At 49.9% G+C, this 17,088-nt stretch overlaps 1 protein-coding gene across 1 annotated transcript in view; it reads right to left on the minus strand.

The window, feature by feature from the left end:
- Positions 1–17,088, minus strand: part of G3BP1 (G3BP stress granule assembly factor 1) — a 731,395-nt gene that overhangs the window by 94,091 nt on the left and 620,216 nt on the right. The window contains exon 10 of the mRNA XM_069653996.1: positions 7,190–7,315. Coding sequence (XP_069510097.1) covers positions 7,190–7,315 — 126 coding nt within the window. The remainder of the gene's footprint in view (positions 1–7,189; positions 7,316–17,088) is intronic.

Consider the following 17,088-nt stretch of genomic DNA (forward strand, 5'->3'; position numbering starts at 1 on the left):
GAACGGAGGTCCCATTAGCCTTGTAAGCACCACATTGAGTTCCCACGCCGGGGCCGGAGCCTTCACCACAGGGAACGAGCGGAATAGTCCCATGACGAATTCCTTGAACAATCGATGCAACCACATATGAACCTTGGTGGAGGCGTGGGCAAGCCCAGATTTGGCCAACGTCAGCAAATATGGAAGCACCTCAGGGGTATTGACCCTCAGTGGGTCGATCTTCTGGGAACTGCAACAAATAGCAAATCTCTTCCACTTGAGTCCGTAGCATTTCAAAGTAGATGATGCTCTAGCCTTGGCGACAACTTCCTTGCAGTTCGCTGGGAGATTGTAGCCACCGAATTCTAGCGCTGCAGGAGCCAGGCCTTCAGGTTCAGAGACCCTGGATTGTGGTGAAGAATTGCATCTCCTTTCCTGGCAAGAAGATCCGCGACCACTGGCAGCTTGACTGGTGGCGCCGCTGACATGCTGAAAAGGTCTGGGTACCAGATCTGCCTTGGCCACACTGGTGATAGGAGGATCATCCGGCACCAACACTGAGTAGATTGATGACTCGAAGTAACGACAACAGAGGGAACACATACAAAGAGGCCTTCAAAAGGGAACGAGACTGCGTCCCCCATGCTCCTCTGCTCTGCTGGGGAAACCTGCTGGCAAACCAGACACTTTGTGTGCGTCGCCGTCGATCCAGGGACTGCCCCATTTGCAGAACAGGTTCTCCACCAGGTCCTGCCGAAGCTCCCACTCGTGGCACGAGCCAAGTTCCCTGCTCAGAGTCGACGACCGTGTTCTTGACACCTGACCGATGAAACGAGATGAGGAACATCTCCTGAGCGACGGCCCAATGCCATACTTCCAGTGCTTCTTTGGAGTGCGCCGATGGACCAGGTGCCCCCTGCTTTCTGATGTAAAACTTTGTGGTGGTATTGTCGGATGACCTGCACCACCTTGTCCTTGAGGGACAGCGGAAATGATTTGAGGGCCGAAAACACTGCTCGTAGCTCCAGAACTTTGAAGTGCAACATCTTTTCTTCTGGCAGCCACAGGCCTCTGGGGCGAAGACTTCCAGTGTGGGCTCCCCATCCTTCCAGGGAGGCATCCACCATTAGTCTCCTGATGTGGTGGGGCCTGGAAATCTGCACCTTGGGTCCGATGAGAGCGCACACCCGACCACCTTATCGCCCGACGGAAACCCTTGTCGAGAGCAATCTTGTCCTTGAAGAAACCAATGGGCATCAAGGAACTCCTGCAGGCGCTGCATCCATAGCCTGCAGAGTCGGAGGAGATGAACGCATGACATCATGCCAAGCAGAGACTTGATGGCCCTCACTGTGGCGATCTTCAGAACAAGCAGCCGTTATCCCTTGCCCAGGATGGCCGCCACTCTCTCCGCCGATGGTGATGCCAGGCATGACACTTGAGCCGGCATCCCAGGAACAGCACGTCCTGCGATGGACGCAAGCAGGACTTTGCATAGTTCACAGAGAATCCCAGAACCGTCAGTAAGCACACGGTCATTGCCGTGTGGTCGACGGTGATACTCCTTGAGCTGGCCTGGATGAAGTCGTCAAAGTAAGGGTAGACGTGGATCCCTTGCAGTCGCATATGGGCCGCACACAACGAAGCGCAGAAACTTGCGTAGTCCCTTGTGAATTGGGATGTGGAAGTACGCATCCTCCAAGTCCAATGGTGACAAAGTCTCCCTCTTCTAGCTGTCCGAGCATGTGTTGAAGAGTGACCATCCGGAACTTCTGGGACTTCATGTATTTGTTTAGTCGTCGCAGGTCAAGAATGGGCCTCCAGCCCCCTGTCTTCTTACTCACGAGGAAGTACCTTGAATACACTACGGAGCCCCGGAGTCGCTTTGGAACGAGCTCTATCGCCCCATTCTTTAGCATGGCCCGAACCTCCAGCCACAGCTGAGGGACGTGGTTTTCCTGTCGGGCCACCAGTGGTATTTGGGGACACTTCTGTTGGAACTCCAGAGTGAGTCCGTGGGCGAGAGCGTCCAGCAGCCAACTGTTGGTGGAGATGGTCTTCCACACGCTGACTAAGATCGCCAGCCGCCCTCCCACCGGGGTGCATGGGTAGGGGCCCCGACGCCATGGCCGGTTCATTCTTGCTTGGATGTCGACAGGCCGCCTTAGGGTACCTGGCGACGACCATTTCCTCCTCCGAAGGCCTTGGAGCGGCCCCAATTGGTCTCTTGGGCAGAGGATGGGAAGGGTTGGCAGTAAGGAGCCCCCGCAGTAACCCTTGGAAGAACGGGGAGACTTGCCTCCTGAGGACGGAAAGGACGGCCATCGCTGCTGTAATGTGCCCATGGCACGTGCCGTCTCAGTGTCCGCCTTGATGGCCTGTAGAGACTCATCTACAGCCTTCACGAAAAGATGGTCTGCGTCAAAGGGCATGTCCAAAACCCTCGTCTGGACCTCCTGTCCAAAGTTGGTGGTCTTGAGCCAGCCACAGCGACCAAGTAAAACACCGTTGCCCGTCTGGTGGAACCCCGCGTCAGCAATGTCCGTGGCCACCGTGATGGCATGGTCCGACGCCACCTCGCCTTCTTGCAAAATATCCAACGCCTCCAACCCCTGGTCATCGAGGAGGTAGTGCAGAAGGGGCACAAGCTTGAACCACAGCTCTCGGTCGTAGCGTGCTACAATAGCGAGGGTATTGGCGGCCTTGATGATCATCGCTGCAGAGTAGATAACTCGTCGTCCCATAGCATCCAACTTCTTCCCCTCGCTGTCAGGAGGGGTGGATGCTTCTGAAGATGAAGCGCCCGACGACTACTTGGCCACTGCAGAGACGGAGTCCTGTGACAGCTGGGCCCGCAAGCACTTGGGCGCAGAGTCCGGCACCCTGCATTTCTTCTCTAGGCGGTCCCTCTTTGCTGGGGCCATAGAAGGGTTCTTCATGAGTGACAGGCCTTTGTCCCAAATGTCATCAAAGAGTGGGACTGCAAGGATGGTCTTTCTCTTCGCCTTAGCATGTTTGAGTGACAGCTAGGACTGATGAATGGGGGTTTTCTGCATAAAAGCAGGGCTTTGGGTACTGGAACTTCAGATGTCGCCACAGGACCTAAAGAATCCGAAGAGGGAGAAGCTGAGCCGACCTGCAACGACACCACCGTTGGAGCCCTGCTGAACCGACTCACCACTTCCCAACGACAGAGAAGATCTTCCTTTGAGCTAGTGGGGTTAACCAGTTCGGCCCTTTTTCATCTTCCTGGATCGTCTCGTGGTCGAATCGCCCATGCCAAGCACCCCGGCGGCCGGATAGCCACGCTTGACCACTACCGAGAATAAAAGGGTAGTACCTTTTAACCGGGAAACTCTGCGGCTGGTTTCTTCCCAGGCAGTCCAACGACCTCCAGCTTTCCTTCACGTCGAGATGTTCTCTTCCCCTGGACGAAGCATCGACTTGCACCCGCTGCCAGGAACAACTGCCCCCGCTGGGGTTTTCTCACCATTTCAGGTACTGTGTCCCGCCTGGTCTCCCTTGCAACAGACTGTTCAAGGTGTCCCGTAAATACTGGACTCTCTATCCTGGGGTGACTTGGGACCTGCTAACTAACTTTTCCTGAACTGATCCAACCCTTTTTGAACTATCTGCAAAGACTTTTTAAAGTACTATTCAACTGTGTGATCTTGGACACATTCCGCCTTGCTCTTTCCAAGAGTGGGCCTGGCCTATGAACTTTCTTGCTCTAACAGTAGACTGCATTTTTCTGACTTGCTGTCGTTCTTTTAAAAAGTGCTGGTATTGTGCTGTCCTAATTTTACCTTTTTCCCTCCCTTTTTAACTTATTGGAGTGCCATCTTGGTTAAGCGCTAACCTCTGTGTTGATATGTTCTTTTCCTAAGACTTGTCGAATAATTAATCAGGGAGGTGTATATATTTCTAGTGACTGTGTTTGAACTGGCTTGATATATTAGTGCCAGTGTATTTTTACAAGTGTGTTTTTAAATAAATAATTATATACTTTTATACCAAAGCTCTGGTCAGTGTTTGCTTGTGCTACTGTATTTGTGTACAGTAATGTGTATACTCTATATACTGCCTAACTCTTCTTGAGAGAAGTTTGATTGCTCCGCCACAGCTACCAGGTAAATCTGGGTGGTACAGACTGCTACCAATTGGGTTTACTGCTAACACCTGTAATCTTAAACTTTTTGCAGTGTTCCTTAAGGGAACTGCACAGGTTTCTGCCTAACACCGACATTCAAAAGGGATGCCACCACCACCACCTCGATGGAAGGCAGGGCATTTGACAGCTGTACCTGGGCCATCACGGTCAGGACTGGTCCCTTGTACTGCTTGGCCTTCTTGGTCGTACCGGACGCCTTGTCCTGCGTGGCCTTCTCCTTAGGGGGTGGGTCAGAGCCTCTGTACCCTTTGGCCTTCTCTTTGGACTTCTCCTGGACCGTTTCCGGGGCCATCTTGAGTTTGCCCGGATGGTCCGACTTCCTCTTGGACGAAGATCCCGAGCGTTGACTGGTGACCAAAGTAGCCGAGGAACACGCGCAACGGCGCTCCCGGTGGCAGTTGACCCACGGTGCTTGGCCTTCTGTTGGGCCCCTCTGGAGGGGCACCCTCAAAGGACTTGGAAGCCCGCTCGGCTTTCCCAGATCCAGGAGAGGCGTGCTCCTGGCACCCACAAAGTGGTCAGCCAGTAATATTCAGCCGCTTACGCCGATCCTTCAACGTGCGTGTAGAGAGTTCACAGCAAAATTCTTGTGCGTCGGGTAGAAGTACTGGGAATGTATCGTCCATAAAAACATTTCACAGACGCTGTTGGTACAAAGCTTTGAAAAGAGAGGGGGAATCCTTGTCTGCCATGATCCACGCGGTGAAGGCCTTGAAGAATCTTCTGGAAGCCTCCACAAAGAAACTCGACGAAATTTGCCATTGAGGGGCGCTGAAGAATCTGAGAATCCGAAAAACTGGTCCCTGTTAATCGGAAAGGTTGATTGATGGAGCACAAGTGCCTGATTAACCGAGTAAAAGTCAAAAAGAAAAACGCAGTAAAAGCTCGAGAGCTAAGCACGAGGATTCCCAACACTTGAACGTGCAGAAAAATCTGAAGATCGCTGCCAGAGGAGGGATTTAGGTAGAGAGCAGTCATTGGCTGGGAGCAGTATGACCCAGAGCTCAGTGACTGGTTGTTAGGAGAAAGAAAATTCAGAAATTAAGCAGATTTTTTCTTTTACCAAGAATTCCCAGCCTGACGACGGGGAATATTCATGAGTATGTGAATCAATGCCAGACCCCATGCTGGAGAAAGTACAGTTACAAGACTAACTCATTCACAAGTAAGTACTTTAACCCTTTTCATATTTTCAAGACCGAAGCCTCACCATTTATAGCCATTCCCTATTCAAAAGCGGTGATCTCAAGAGGCAGAAAAGGGACCCTGGTGGTCTAGGAGCCAGCAGTAGGCAGGTCAGGATAGGTTTCAAGTACAGGAAAGTCAGTTTCAGAGGATATCTCCATAAACAAGTATTAGCTTCAGAGTTAGTTTAAAGTGTTCAGGGACTTCACGGAAGGACTATATGTGTTATAGCATTAGGCTTGGGCAAATGGTATTGGTAAACTCCCAACCACAATCACTCCATCAGGATTCGCTCAAGGTCAAGTATTGTCCAAGCCAACACAGTACATTAGGAGAAAAGAGCTTCTGGGTGGATATTTTCAGGATGTAGCAGCACAGGACCCAGTCCCTGGATTCTTGCTCTTGAGATGAACGAAACAGACACTAGATGGGAACTTGCAGAAGCAGTCACCAGAGGAGGCTTCCAGCAAATTATTCTTCCCAGTTCCTCGTGGCTCTGGATTTGGCGAATTTTGACAGGAGGCAGATGAGGAAAAAATATCGCTGGTCGGATTCATTTCACTATCAGTCCTACACAATGATTAGGTGACTTCATGGTCTTGAATTGTGTCTCTTGAGGTCCAGCAGGAGTCCACCAAAGTTCTGGATGACCAAGCACTGCATTTAGGCTTGAGCGGCCTAGTATTGGCCGTTTGCAGCCCAGGAAGGTCACAGCACATCGACGGATGGCTCGTTTTGCATGCCTTCTTGAGACTAGTGGATCTCGCCAGCCTCTGTTAGGAGTTGTCGCATTCGGGAGCCCCAGGTTGATTGAAGGGTTACATCAGGCTCTGGCTACAAAGCAGTCTCTCCAGTCACTAGAAATCGTTAGACGTCTTTTCTTTATCTTACTCTTCAGATTCAGCTCCAGTGGTCGACTTGTCAGCAGCTTCTAGGTTCAGAGTATTCATCAGGAACTACAGAACAACTTCTGCAAGCTATCCCTACAGTTTAGAATCGGGACAGCCAGCCCCCCTATTTAGAACTGGTTCCTTTCAGGCAAGGTTAAGGAAAAAAAGGATGCAGAGTTTTGGACTCCTCCCTCACTTCCTGTTCTCAGACACTCTGGTGCCTCTGCAGAGAATACAAAGGATTCCTGCCTAGAATGGCAGAAGAAAACCTAGCAAACAAACAAGAAATGGTGAAAAAAGTAGCCGCCCACCATTCTAGCAGAATGGTTGCCCTCCTTTGCTTATCAAGGCGGGTTTGATAGCCAGTGAGTAAAAATGACAAAGTAAGTAAAACCACTGCCACCAGCCATTCAATAGTATTTTACAGTTAGTCCAAAGTTATAGGAAACTAACTCCAATCGCACACTATGGCGAGACATAAAAAGGTAACCCATAAAAAGATTAAAAGACTAGGTGAGAGGGGAAAGATTCCCACTCACAGATTCAAGGTGAAATAATTACCAAGTCCAAGCAAAACGTTCTGGCATTGACACAGGTCAGGAAGATGTATCCTAAATATGAAGACCTTACCCAACAAACCATAAAGCAAGGAAGGAAAACAATTGAAAATACTACCAATATTAGGGCCAAATTATATTTTGGTTTGGAATTCATTTAAAGCAGACACCATTTATACTTTTCATTTAAGTATTTGAACATAGTACATTAAAGTAAATTAAAGTTCTCAAGATTGACCGCTTGCCGAGTTTTCTTGTACAATGCAAAATGGAGTCGGAACAGCAGCAATGACGTGTGAAGATGTTTATCCCGATTACACTGAAGACATGCCAAGACATGAAAACTCACTGAAGGGCATGATTCAACATAATACTACTAAATGTGAAAACATGTAGTTTCTGCTTACCTTGAAAGAAATCCTTTAGCTCAGACTTATCCACATCGTGAGGCAAATTACCAACAAAAAGCTGTTGGCTATCGGGATACCTGATCATGCGCCTCGTATCGAACTCTCCTTGCTCACCTTCTCGAACTAGAAAAAATATGAATGAAAGCAGAAGCTTACTTGCCACATTCCATTAACCCACCTTCAGGCCCTCCCCCCACGGCAACCCCAGAAAGTAGCACTTTGATTTTACATGGCTTAGCACCCACTTGCATGAAAAAGGTTCAAAGTACAAGTCTGGACCTGTTGCAGGAGAGGACAGATTTCCACAAACCGAGATATGTTAAGAAGGGAAAGTTGCATGTAATCAAAGTTCTCAATCACAGGAAGCGTCATTAAAGTTGTGAAGACAGAATATCTCCCTGTACTGAGGCATGACATTGCATTCTTAAAAAGAAAACACACTTTGTAAAATAAAACAATTAGAGATGCATTATGAAATGAAAAAGCTACCAGGCCAATTGTGACTTCCTGGTTTCCCCATTAAAAGCGCATGTAGGAAGAAGTCATTGCTAGCTAAAAACTAAAACCACAGAGGAACAATTGCAAGATAGTTGGCTTCAATAATGTTTGTCAGAAATAAAAGTTTGCTTAGGGCTGAAGAGTTGCTAACTGCCATCATACATACTAGTGTTGGTTCCAGCATTTTTTGTGCGGCGCATGAATAGTAGGGTAGCTAGAGATCTCTTGATTTAAGCCCTTGCCTCAGACAGATCCTGGGTGGAGGACAGATAATTGATAAAATCAATTAGGATACTTGTTAGGGGATAACAAGTTACGTAACCCTTGTAACTCTTGACTGAATGTTCCTTCCATGTATTCCTCATCTTATGATACTATCTTTTACAGCTTCAGCTGCTTTGGAAAATAATTTCGACAGAGCGCGCTGTGCGTAGATTCCGTCGACTCGAGGTCCCTCGAGGGCCTCAGTCTCGAGGTCGTCATCACCAGTACATATGGCACATGCAGCCCCCGTTGGCTTGAATTATGTTTTCCCCCCATATTTTCCTTTGCGGAATTACCCGATTAGCATTATAACGTATCAGACTCTAAAAGAGCGTAAAGTTTCATGCCTTTAAGGTGGGTGGGCAAATGTGAATCTATGAAAGATACCAATGCAGAAGAAGAACAAGTTACTTACCTCATCTGGTAACGTTCTTTCGATGGGATGTTGCTCCGACATTCCACATCTATGACAGGTAATGAACACATCTCTGCTGCCTCAGAATATTTTCGGCAGAGGGCGTCCTGTGTTGATGACGTCGATCCGTTGTTCGTCGAGGGTCGACGTCACCGGATGTTGTATATAGGACGCATGGCGCCTGTAGCCTCAGTTTCTTTCCAGAACGTGTGCCACCAATCTCCTGCCAGTATGACTGCAGAAAGCCTTGCGGAAACGGAAGCTGCAATCCCATAAGAAATTCTTAGTAGCGGGGCAGGCTGGGAGGGTTCGATGTGGAATACGTCGGAGGAACATCCATTCGAAAGAACGTTACCAGATAAGGTAAGTAACTTGTTCTTCGAGGGGATTGTGTCCTCCGACATATTCCACATCTATGACAGACTCCCAAAGCAGTACCAACTTATGGAGGTGGGAAAAAAATTTACAATTTATAATTTTAGACTGCCCAAAGAAATTGCTGAATAAAGGACTGCCTTACCAAAGGCCAAATCCTGCCCATGGATGGAGTCAAAGTAATAGTGTCTCACAAAAGTATGGACAGAGGCCATGTGGCTGCTTTGCAAATATAACACCCCTCTGTAGGGCAGAGGAGGCAGCCAAACCCCTAGTAGAGTGAGCCTGTAAGCCTACCGGAGGGTCCTTTCCCGCCAAACGGTTACACTTCGAGATCGTCAAAATGATCCATCTAGACAAGGTCCGTTTGGAAACAGCCTGACCGAAGAGTCTTCCAGCATAACCAACAAAGAGCTGATCGTCCACTCTGACCTGGGACATCTGCGAGATAGAAACTCAAAGCTCTTCTAGGATCTAACCTATGGAGCCTCTCCTCTTCCTTACCAGAATGTGGAGGATAAAACGGCGGAAGAATCACCTTCTGGCCCAAATGGAATTCCTACACCACCTTCGGAAGAAAAGAAGGCCACACGCGCAAGACAACCCGTCCTTATGGAATACAGTAAAGGGTGGCTTGGCGGAAAGTGCCTGCAACTCACTATGCATGCAGAAGTAACCGCAACTAAAAACAGTTTTAAAGGACAGTCGAAACAGACAAGAATGTAAGGGCTCAAACGGAGTTCCCAATAGGAACTTGAAAACCAAATTCAAATCCCATCCCGGCACCTGGAAAGGCGACGGTGGAAACACATTAGTTAGCCCTTTCAGAAACTGAGAAATCAAAGGGATCTTAAAATAAGAACATTCCTCAAACGAGTGCTTAAATATGGAGAGCACCGCCAGGTAACCCTTAATGGTACCCACTTGCAGGCCCTTGTGGGCTAAAGAAAGCAAAAAAGACAAACCCAAAGGAATGGAACATTGGAAAGGATCCACATTCTGTACCCTGCACCAGTCACAGAACTTTCTCCAATGGCAACTGTACAGGGATTTCGTTGCGGGCCTTATGGCCGCAAGCAACACCTCCATCACGTCGTCCGGGGATGTCCCAATCCTTATATCTCAACCTTTCATATACCAAGCATGAAGGCAGAGACTTGACCTCTGGATGAAGAACCTGACCCCCCCCCCTCACGTGAGAGCAGATCGTCTCAGTAGGGAAGACAGCGTGGAGGGCAGATGGACATGTCTAGAAGGTCCGGCTACCACGCTCTCCTGGCCCATGCCGGAGCAATGAGGATCATCCGGGAACCGAACCTCTGTAACACTTGCGGAATGACAGGGACTGGAGGAAACGCGTACAGCAGTGGGAAGGACCACTCCACTACGAACGCGTCCCCCAATGCTCCTCTTGGAGGAAATTCCCACAAGCAATCTCTTTGGCAGTTCTGGTTGATGCTGGTGGCGAAGAGATCCACTTGTGGGGTTCCCCAAAGGGCGAAGATCTCCAACAGAACTTCCTGAGCCAGCTCCCACTCGTGAGAGACCGTGCTCTGCCTGCTCAGAGTGTCCGCCACCGCGTTTTTGTCTCCATCCAGAAGAACTGCCGAGATCGAAATTTCCTGCTGGATGGCCCAGAACCAGAGCTGCATCGCCTCCCTGCACAACAGAAGTGACCCTGCCCCCCCCCCCCGCCCCTTTTTTGTTGAGGTAGTGCATGGCCACTGTATTGTCTGTCATAATCAGGACGTTCTTCCCCCGCACCGATGGCAGAAAAGCTTTCAGGGCTAGCCTGACAGCCTCCCTTCATCAGATTGCCTTCGACAGCCCACCACAGAAGAACCTGTGCGACCGAGGGCGAATCTGAACGGGATCGGCCATTCCTGCCGGAGAACTGCGACCACTGCATCTTGAGAGCCCACTGCAGAGATCTCATCCGCAGCCTGGCCTCTGGCACCAGGAAAATGCAGGATGCCATGAGGCCGAGCAACCTCAAGAACTCGAACGCCGGGACACTCTGGGCATGATGAAACTGGTCCACCAGCTGCAGAATGTGATGAGCCCTCACCTGGGGAGGCGAACACTGCCCCAGGGATGTGTATAGCACTGTTCCAATGTATTGGCGTCGCTGGGTAGGTGTCAAATGGGACTTCTTTAAATTCAGGGAGAAGCCCAGCTTGTGAAGGGAGTGGCAGGTGACGGACAGATCTAGGACTTGCTCGGGTGAGCGTGCCCTGATCAACCAATCGTCCAGGTAGGGGTAGACGTGAATACCTCCTTTCCTGAGATACGCTGCCACCACCACCATCAGCTTGGTGAAGACCCTCAGGGCGGAGGTCAAGCCGAACAGCAGGACCCGAAACTGAAAAGGCGAGTCGCCAACCGGGAACCTCAGGTACTTCCTGTGCTTGTGATGAATCGGCACATGACAGTAAGTATCCTTGAGGTCGAGAGACACCAACCAGTCCTGAAGTTGAAGGGCCTGGAGGACTTGAGAAAGAGTTACCATTTTGAACTTGTCCTTCCTGAGGAGCTTGTTCAGCCCACGCAAGTCCATGATGGGTCTCAATACCATCCCTTGTTCCTCTCTGCTACAGGCAGCAGGTCTATGGCGCCTTTCTCCAGCAGGGATAGGATTTCCGGCGCAAGGAGCGGATCCGGACACTTCAAAGTTTCCCCGGTGGATTGTCGTGAGGCCTCTGCCGCAAGGGAAGACAGTAGCCGTGGGTTATGATCTCCAGAACCCACACATCTGAAGTAATGGCACCCCATTCTCCAAGATGCTGCGCAAGTCTGCCCCCAAACCGGCGAACCCTGGGACATGGCCTCATGACTGAGCAGACGCGGCAATGCCTGAGGGCAAAGAGGCAACTGCCCGAGTCGCTTTGGCACCTCGAGTACCTTGTTTTCCACCTCTGGTACTCCTACGGTGGCCCCTTTGACTGGCAGCTCCTTTCGATCTACCAAAGGAAGAGTAGTACCGGAAGGAACCTCCCCTCCATTGCTGTCCCCTAGGACGAAATGGCGAAGGTTGCCGTACTGCAGCGCTCCAAGACTTTGCTGCAGCTTTGGAGGTGTGCAACCTCTCAAGACTCTTGTCAGCCTTGCTGCCAAACAGATGGACACCATCAAAGGGCATGTTGAGAAGCCGAGATTGCACATTAGGAGCAAACCCAGACTTCCGCAACCAAGCAAACCTGCGTATCACAGTGCTCGCAGCCATGGACCGACTGACACAGTCTGCCGTGTCCAAACCCGACTGAACGGCTTCACACATGGCATCCTTGCGGTCCTGCACGGGGGCTAGAAAACCATCCCGTTCCTCCCCTTCGGGAATATGCTCAGCCGCCAAAGATGCACAATTCCACAGAGTGTGAGTGAATCTTGCCAAGGCACAAACGGAGTTGGCCGCCTTCAAAGCGATACCCCCAGAGGAAAATACCTTCTTCGCCCAACCATCAAAGTGCTTATCGTCCCCATCAGGAGGGATGGTAGGGTACGCAGCCTGCTTTGCGGGGGCCATAGCGGCCTGCACCACCCAAATCTCCATAGTAGGGTGCGTCGACAATTAGCAGGGGTCGCTACTGGCTGGGCGGGAGACTCTCGGAGCAGTCCAAACCGCTGCCACCCTTCTTTGCAAAGCCATATGAACTGGCAACACTGGGTCAGTGGGTGGAATTTGGTCCAGGATGTCCATCAGATCATCACGATCAAAATCAACAGGTGGAGCAGACAACCTCAAGTATGCAGTCACCCTCGACATGTAACGCCTATAAGAGGATTCGGCATGCGTCCCCAGCTCAGGGCTGCCAAACTCCACCTCCGGAGAGGTGTCAAGACCGCTGGCGTCATGCAGGGACTGACTGAGTTCCTCCAACTGACTGTGCCCAGACACAAGGTCATCAGGAACATCAGGAGGCACAACCATCTCTTCCCCAGACCCTTCCTCCACCTCCGAAATATAATCCAAAGGTTGGAACAAATCCAATCTGGGAGGAGGAACAGAATAGGGCTCAAAAGCAGGCCTCACAGATTTACTGAGAGCCTTCCTCGGAGGTTCCACAGCCCTCCGGGGCACCTCTGGCAAATACTCCACAAACTGCGTCGAGGGCGCCGAGGGAATTCGGCGTTGACCGAGGCACCGCCAACCTCTTCGAGGCCGGAGCCCAGAGAATGTCCCTCGAAGGCTTCACAGGTTCCAATGGTCTCGATGGTGTCAAGGACCAGGACCTGGCACGGCTATGGCGATCTCCCTTGTCCGAGCGGGACCTCGACAGCTCCCGATGAACGCGCTGACCGCCCGAGCACAAAGGCGTGCGAGTGGTGGACCGAGCCCGTTCCTTTCCGGCTTCATCGGAGGCACAGACGGAACTGTGCCTTGCGATTCGAAAATCGCCAACATCTGCCAGCGGAATGAATCCCATTCGGCTGGCGACGAAGACTTGGTGGGACAAGTCAACCGTCTAGCGGAGTCCTCCTCCAACGAAGACGACTGGTGACGGCGCTTCCTAGAATGCCTCAACAAGACAGAGGAATGGCAGGAACCACTCCTAGACCGAGACCCCCTGGACTTTCGCCGACACGGAGAGTCGCCCCTCGAGTCATCGGTCAAAAGCCCAGCGCACTTCGACTTATGGGGCTTAGACACCCCAACTACCTTCAATTTCTTCTTCCTTTCCCGCAAGGCATTAGACGTCAGGGACTGACACTCCTCGCAGTCGTTGGTGGCGTGGCTTTCGCTGAGGCACCAAAAGGCAGACGTTGTGCGGGTCCGTGATTGACATCTTCGACCTGCAGTCCCAACACTTTTTAAAACCAGACTTTGGGGTAGCAGAAGACTAAAACATATTCGCACAGAAGAATGGAGCGCGGCGAGATTCTGAAGCAAACGCGTTGCAGAAAAAACAACTGGGTTAGGGGCGCCGTGCGTCCTATATATAACATCCGGTGACGTCCACCCTCGAGGAACAACATTGACGCAGGACGCCCTCTGCCGAAAATTTTCCGAAGCAGCACAGCTGTGGTCATTACCGGTCATAGATGTGGAATACGTCAGAGGACACAATCCCCTCGAAATATGGTTACAGGCAACCAACCAAGACTTTGCCAGCATTGGATCTTTCATAGATTCACATGCTTGAATAGAATACCAAGCAGTTAAGCATGCCCAAAATGGTTACACCCTGAAGGTTAATCTTTAGGATACCAAGTGTACAGCAACTCAACTAAAGTCACATACTAGGGAACGTAGGAGAAAAGGCTGCTCCTACCTTAAATAGGTGGCGGAGGACCGCCTGTCCAACAGCCGACTCCTTGTTGGTGTCTCCTGTCTTGACAATAATGCTTGGTGAATGTGTGTAGCGTGCTCCAGGTAGCCGCTCTACAAATGTCTTTTATAGCTACTCCTGCATGGAACGCAACCGAGGCTGCTCTTCCGCCGGTGGAGTGAGCTGTGCGAGGTCTAGTGAGTGGGTGTTAGGGAGAATTCTCATAAATGTGCTAATTCCCTCTACCTTAGTGCCCTCCAGCTCTTTCTAAATTTTGGGACTTTGACATTTTTCATTCTAATTGTTTTCTGTGTTTGTTTAATTTGGTTATGGAGTCTAACACACTCCATAGGCATCTTTTCATTTGTGTCACAGCACCCCTGTGCAGTGACACAGGGAAGCCTTTTAGGCTGCTCCAAGGTTTAAATACCTTCTCTAGGATAAACTACTGTTTTCCAGAGAAAGTAAAGTGAAATTGACTTTACTAGACTTTTCAAATTCCTAGACTCAGTGCTGGAAGGGTTACTTAGTAACCTATGTCTAGAAACTTGTGTAGCAGTCAAATGCTAACCTTTCCTCTCGAAATGGCTGGTGGCAGTGGTTTCACAACAAACTACCATTATTTTTCCCGGCAGCGAATAACGGTAGCGTTAAATCGCAGGAGCCATGTTTTTGAAGATGGCGTCTGAGCCCCCTCGGTAAAAACAGGTCCCGGCATTATTTCGCCGTTTTTTTGGAAAGGTTCTTTTAGAGTTTGTCTCTGCGTGCCAAACTAGGTTTGGTCCCTTTGTTCCTACGCCTTTGGCGGGCTTCAGGACTGAAGACCACCTCTGGCACCAGAGGACCTGGGGTGGGTAGGGAGTGAGGGAGGTGCCCAAAACTCCCTGTGCTTAAGTCTCCTAGATGACCCAAATGCAGTCGTCCTCTTCCAGCTCGTCTTCGGTTCTTTCGTTCCAGTGGTCGACTCTGCCTTCCAAGCCAAGATACTCTGCTTTTATTCAGTTCTCTCACATTCATTGAAGCCTAGCTGCTGCTCACCCCGCAGGGTGTTTGTCCTTGATGGGCATTCAGCCAGCAATCACACCAGACTGGCTGAATGCCCATCAAGGACAAACACCCTGCGGGGTGAGCAGCAGCTAGGCTTCAATGAATGTGAGAGAACTGAATAAAAGCAGAGTATCTTGGCTTGGAAGGCAGAGTCGACCACTGGAACGAAAGAACCGAAGACGAGCTGGAAGAGGACGACTGCTGCAACTCCTGGACCGTTGGTTTGCTCGGTGAAGCCCTGCTGAAGGTCCGAATACCCAAGTTCATCTCGACAGAGAAGCCTTGCAAGTACTTCTCCCTTTGAGTTGGTGGGACCAATGAACTCGACACTAAGCCACCTGGATAAAATTCTTGGAGCTGGTTGTATTTTCCTCAGAGTGCTGCAGGAAACCAAATAACTAGGGAGAGGGACACCAATGTGTGTGCTTCACTACATCTACCGTAATTGAAGCTTTTCGACCAGTCCCAGTGCAGGAGTCCCCAGACGTCCTCTTGTCCCCATGACTGAGGCTCAGGAACAGAGAGATCTGCAGGAACTGCCAGTAACAGAAGTCTTCAGCTGTATCTTTTTCTTCATTGTAAGGTACTGTGAAAACCTGACCAAGAGAACTTAACTCACTGCGAAAGTGCTTCAAACTTTGGCAACTTGCAGTCCTAGTCAGCTTGTGACCCAACATATGAACATTTTCTTTACAAACTACTTCTAAGAACTTTGGCAAAGACTTTTCCGTTTAACTACCAGAACTGCTTTATCCTATACAAAACTTTAGCCCATTGACTTTGGCCTTATCTATTGCACTGAATTGACTCCTCTGGTGAACAAAGTATTTGCACTGTCGAAGAATAACTTCTCTTTTTATTAACCTATGCCTTTTTGCTCCTACTTCAAATATTCTGAATGCCATTTTGCTCCTCCTTCAAAGTAGGTTAAATGCCACAGACAATGATAGTATGAAGTAATGAAATATATTTGTGTGTGAGATACATTGCCTCCTTCTAGTGAAGGATTTATAACTGACAAATATAAGTGTTTTACCAAGAAACCTTGAGTATAAATCCATTTGAATACTTGGGATTGTAGAGCTCTGTAATATTACAGCTCACATTCACCTCTTGAAATCAGTCTGGCTGCTCAGCAACGCTACCATATGTGGTTCGTGTGGACAGAGCTCTAGATGCTTTAATTATGTCCCAGCATTCTGATGGAAGCGTTAGGTTCACCAATTTTCACTGTTCAGGAATCATGCCTTGAGCGACAGGCTCGCTGGGTCGTGGTGGAGAACCTTGTAGTTCCGTTGAGTCAGCTAGATGAATTGATGACCCTTGGGAGAGGTGCGGTAAGATCGGGTAACACTTGTCGAGCCCATTCCAGTGCTAGGACTATCATTCTGCAAGGTTGCGCCTGTCCAGGCTATTGAGAATGCATCCCCCAATGATAGATCCTCCGAGTATCTCGAGGCGAACAGGTGGCACTTCTTGTTGTCGTTGGTGGCAAAGATCTATCTCCGGTTGTCCAAAAATGCATAATATCAGCTGTCCGTCTTGTTCCCATTCATGGGAGGTTGTGTAATCTCTACTCAATTTGTCCGTTAGGACATGGTCTACTCCTGGCAGGTGTTCTGCTTTCAGCTGGACCTTGTGCTGTAGCCCCCTTACCCTTAACTTCTGTACTTCCTTGGATAGCATCTCCGATCTTGTGACTCTGCTTGTTGGTATAATGCATGGAGGTTGTGTTGTCCTTCTGAACCGTTACTACTTGCCCTGCTAGCACAGGCAAGAAGGCCTTAAGTGCCCAGCGGAGTGCCCTGTGCTCCAGGACGCTTACATTTAGTCGAGACTCTTGGGTTGACCACGTGCCCTTTTGTCTGTAGTTCTGCCAAGTGTGCTCCCGAGCCTGACAGATGTGTCTGTTCTGAAAAGAAGCGTCGCAGTGGAAGCTTGTAATTGCATTCCCTGCGACAGATTTTGTGGTGTACCGCACCATAGAAGTGCTCAGCGGAAGCTTGGTGGAAGTTGAATTACATCTTCCC

Source organism: Ambystoma mexicanum, chromosome 3q, assembly GCF_040938575.1.
Source record: "Ambystoma mexicanum isolate Mex_15411 chromosome 3q, UKY_AmexF1_1, whole genome shotgun sequence".
Classification (NCBI taxonomy): domain Eukaryota; kingdom Metazoa; phylum Chordata; class Amphibia; order Caudata; family Ambystomatidae; genus Ambystoma; species Ambystoma mexicanum.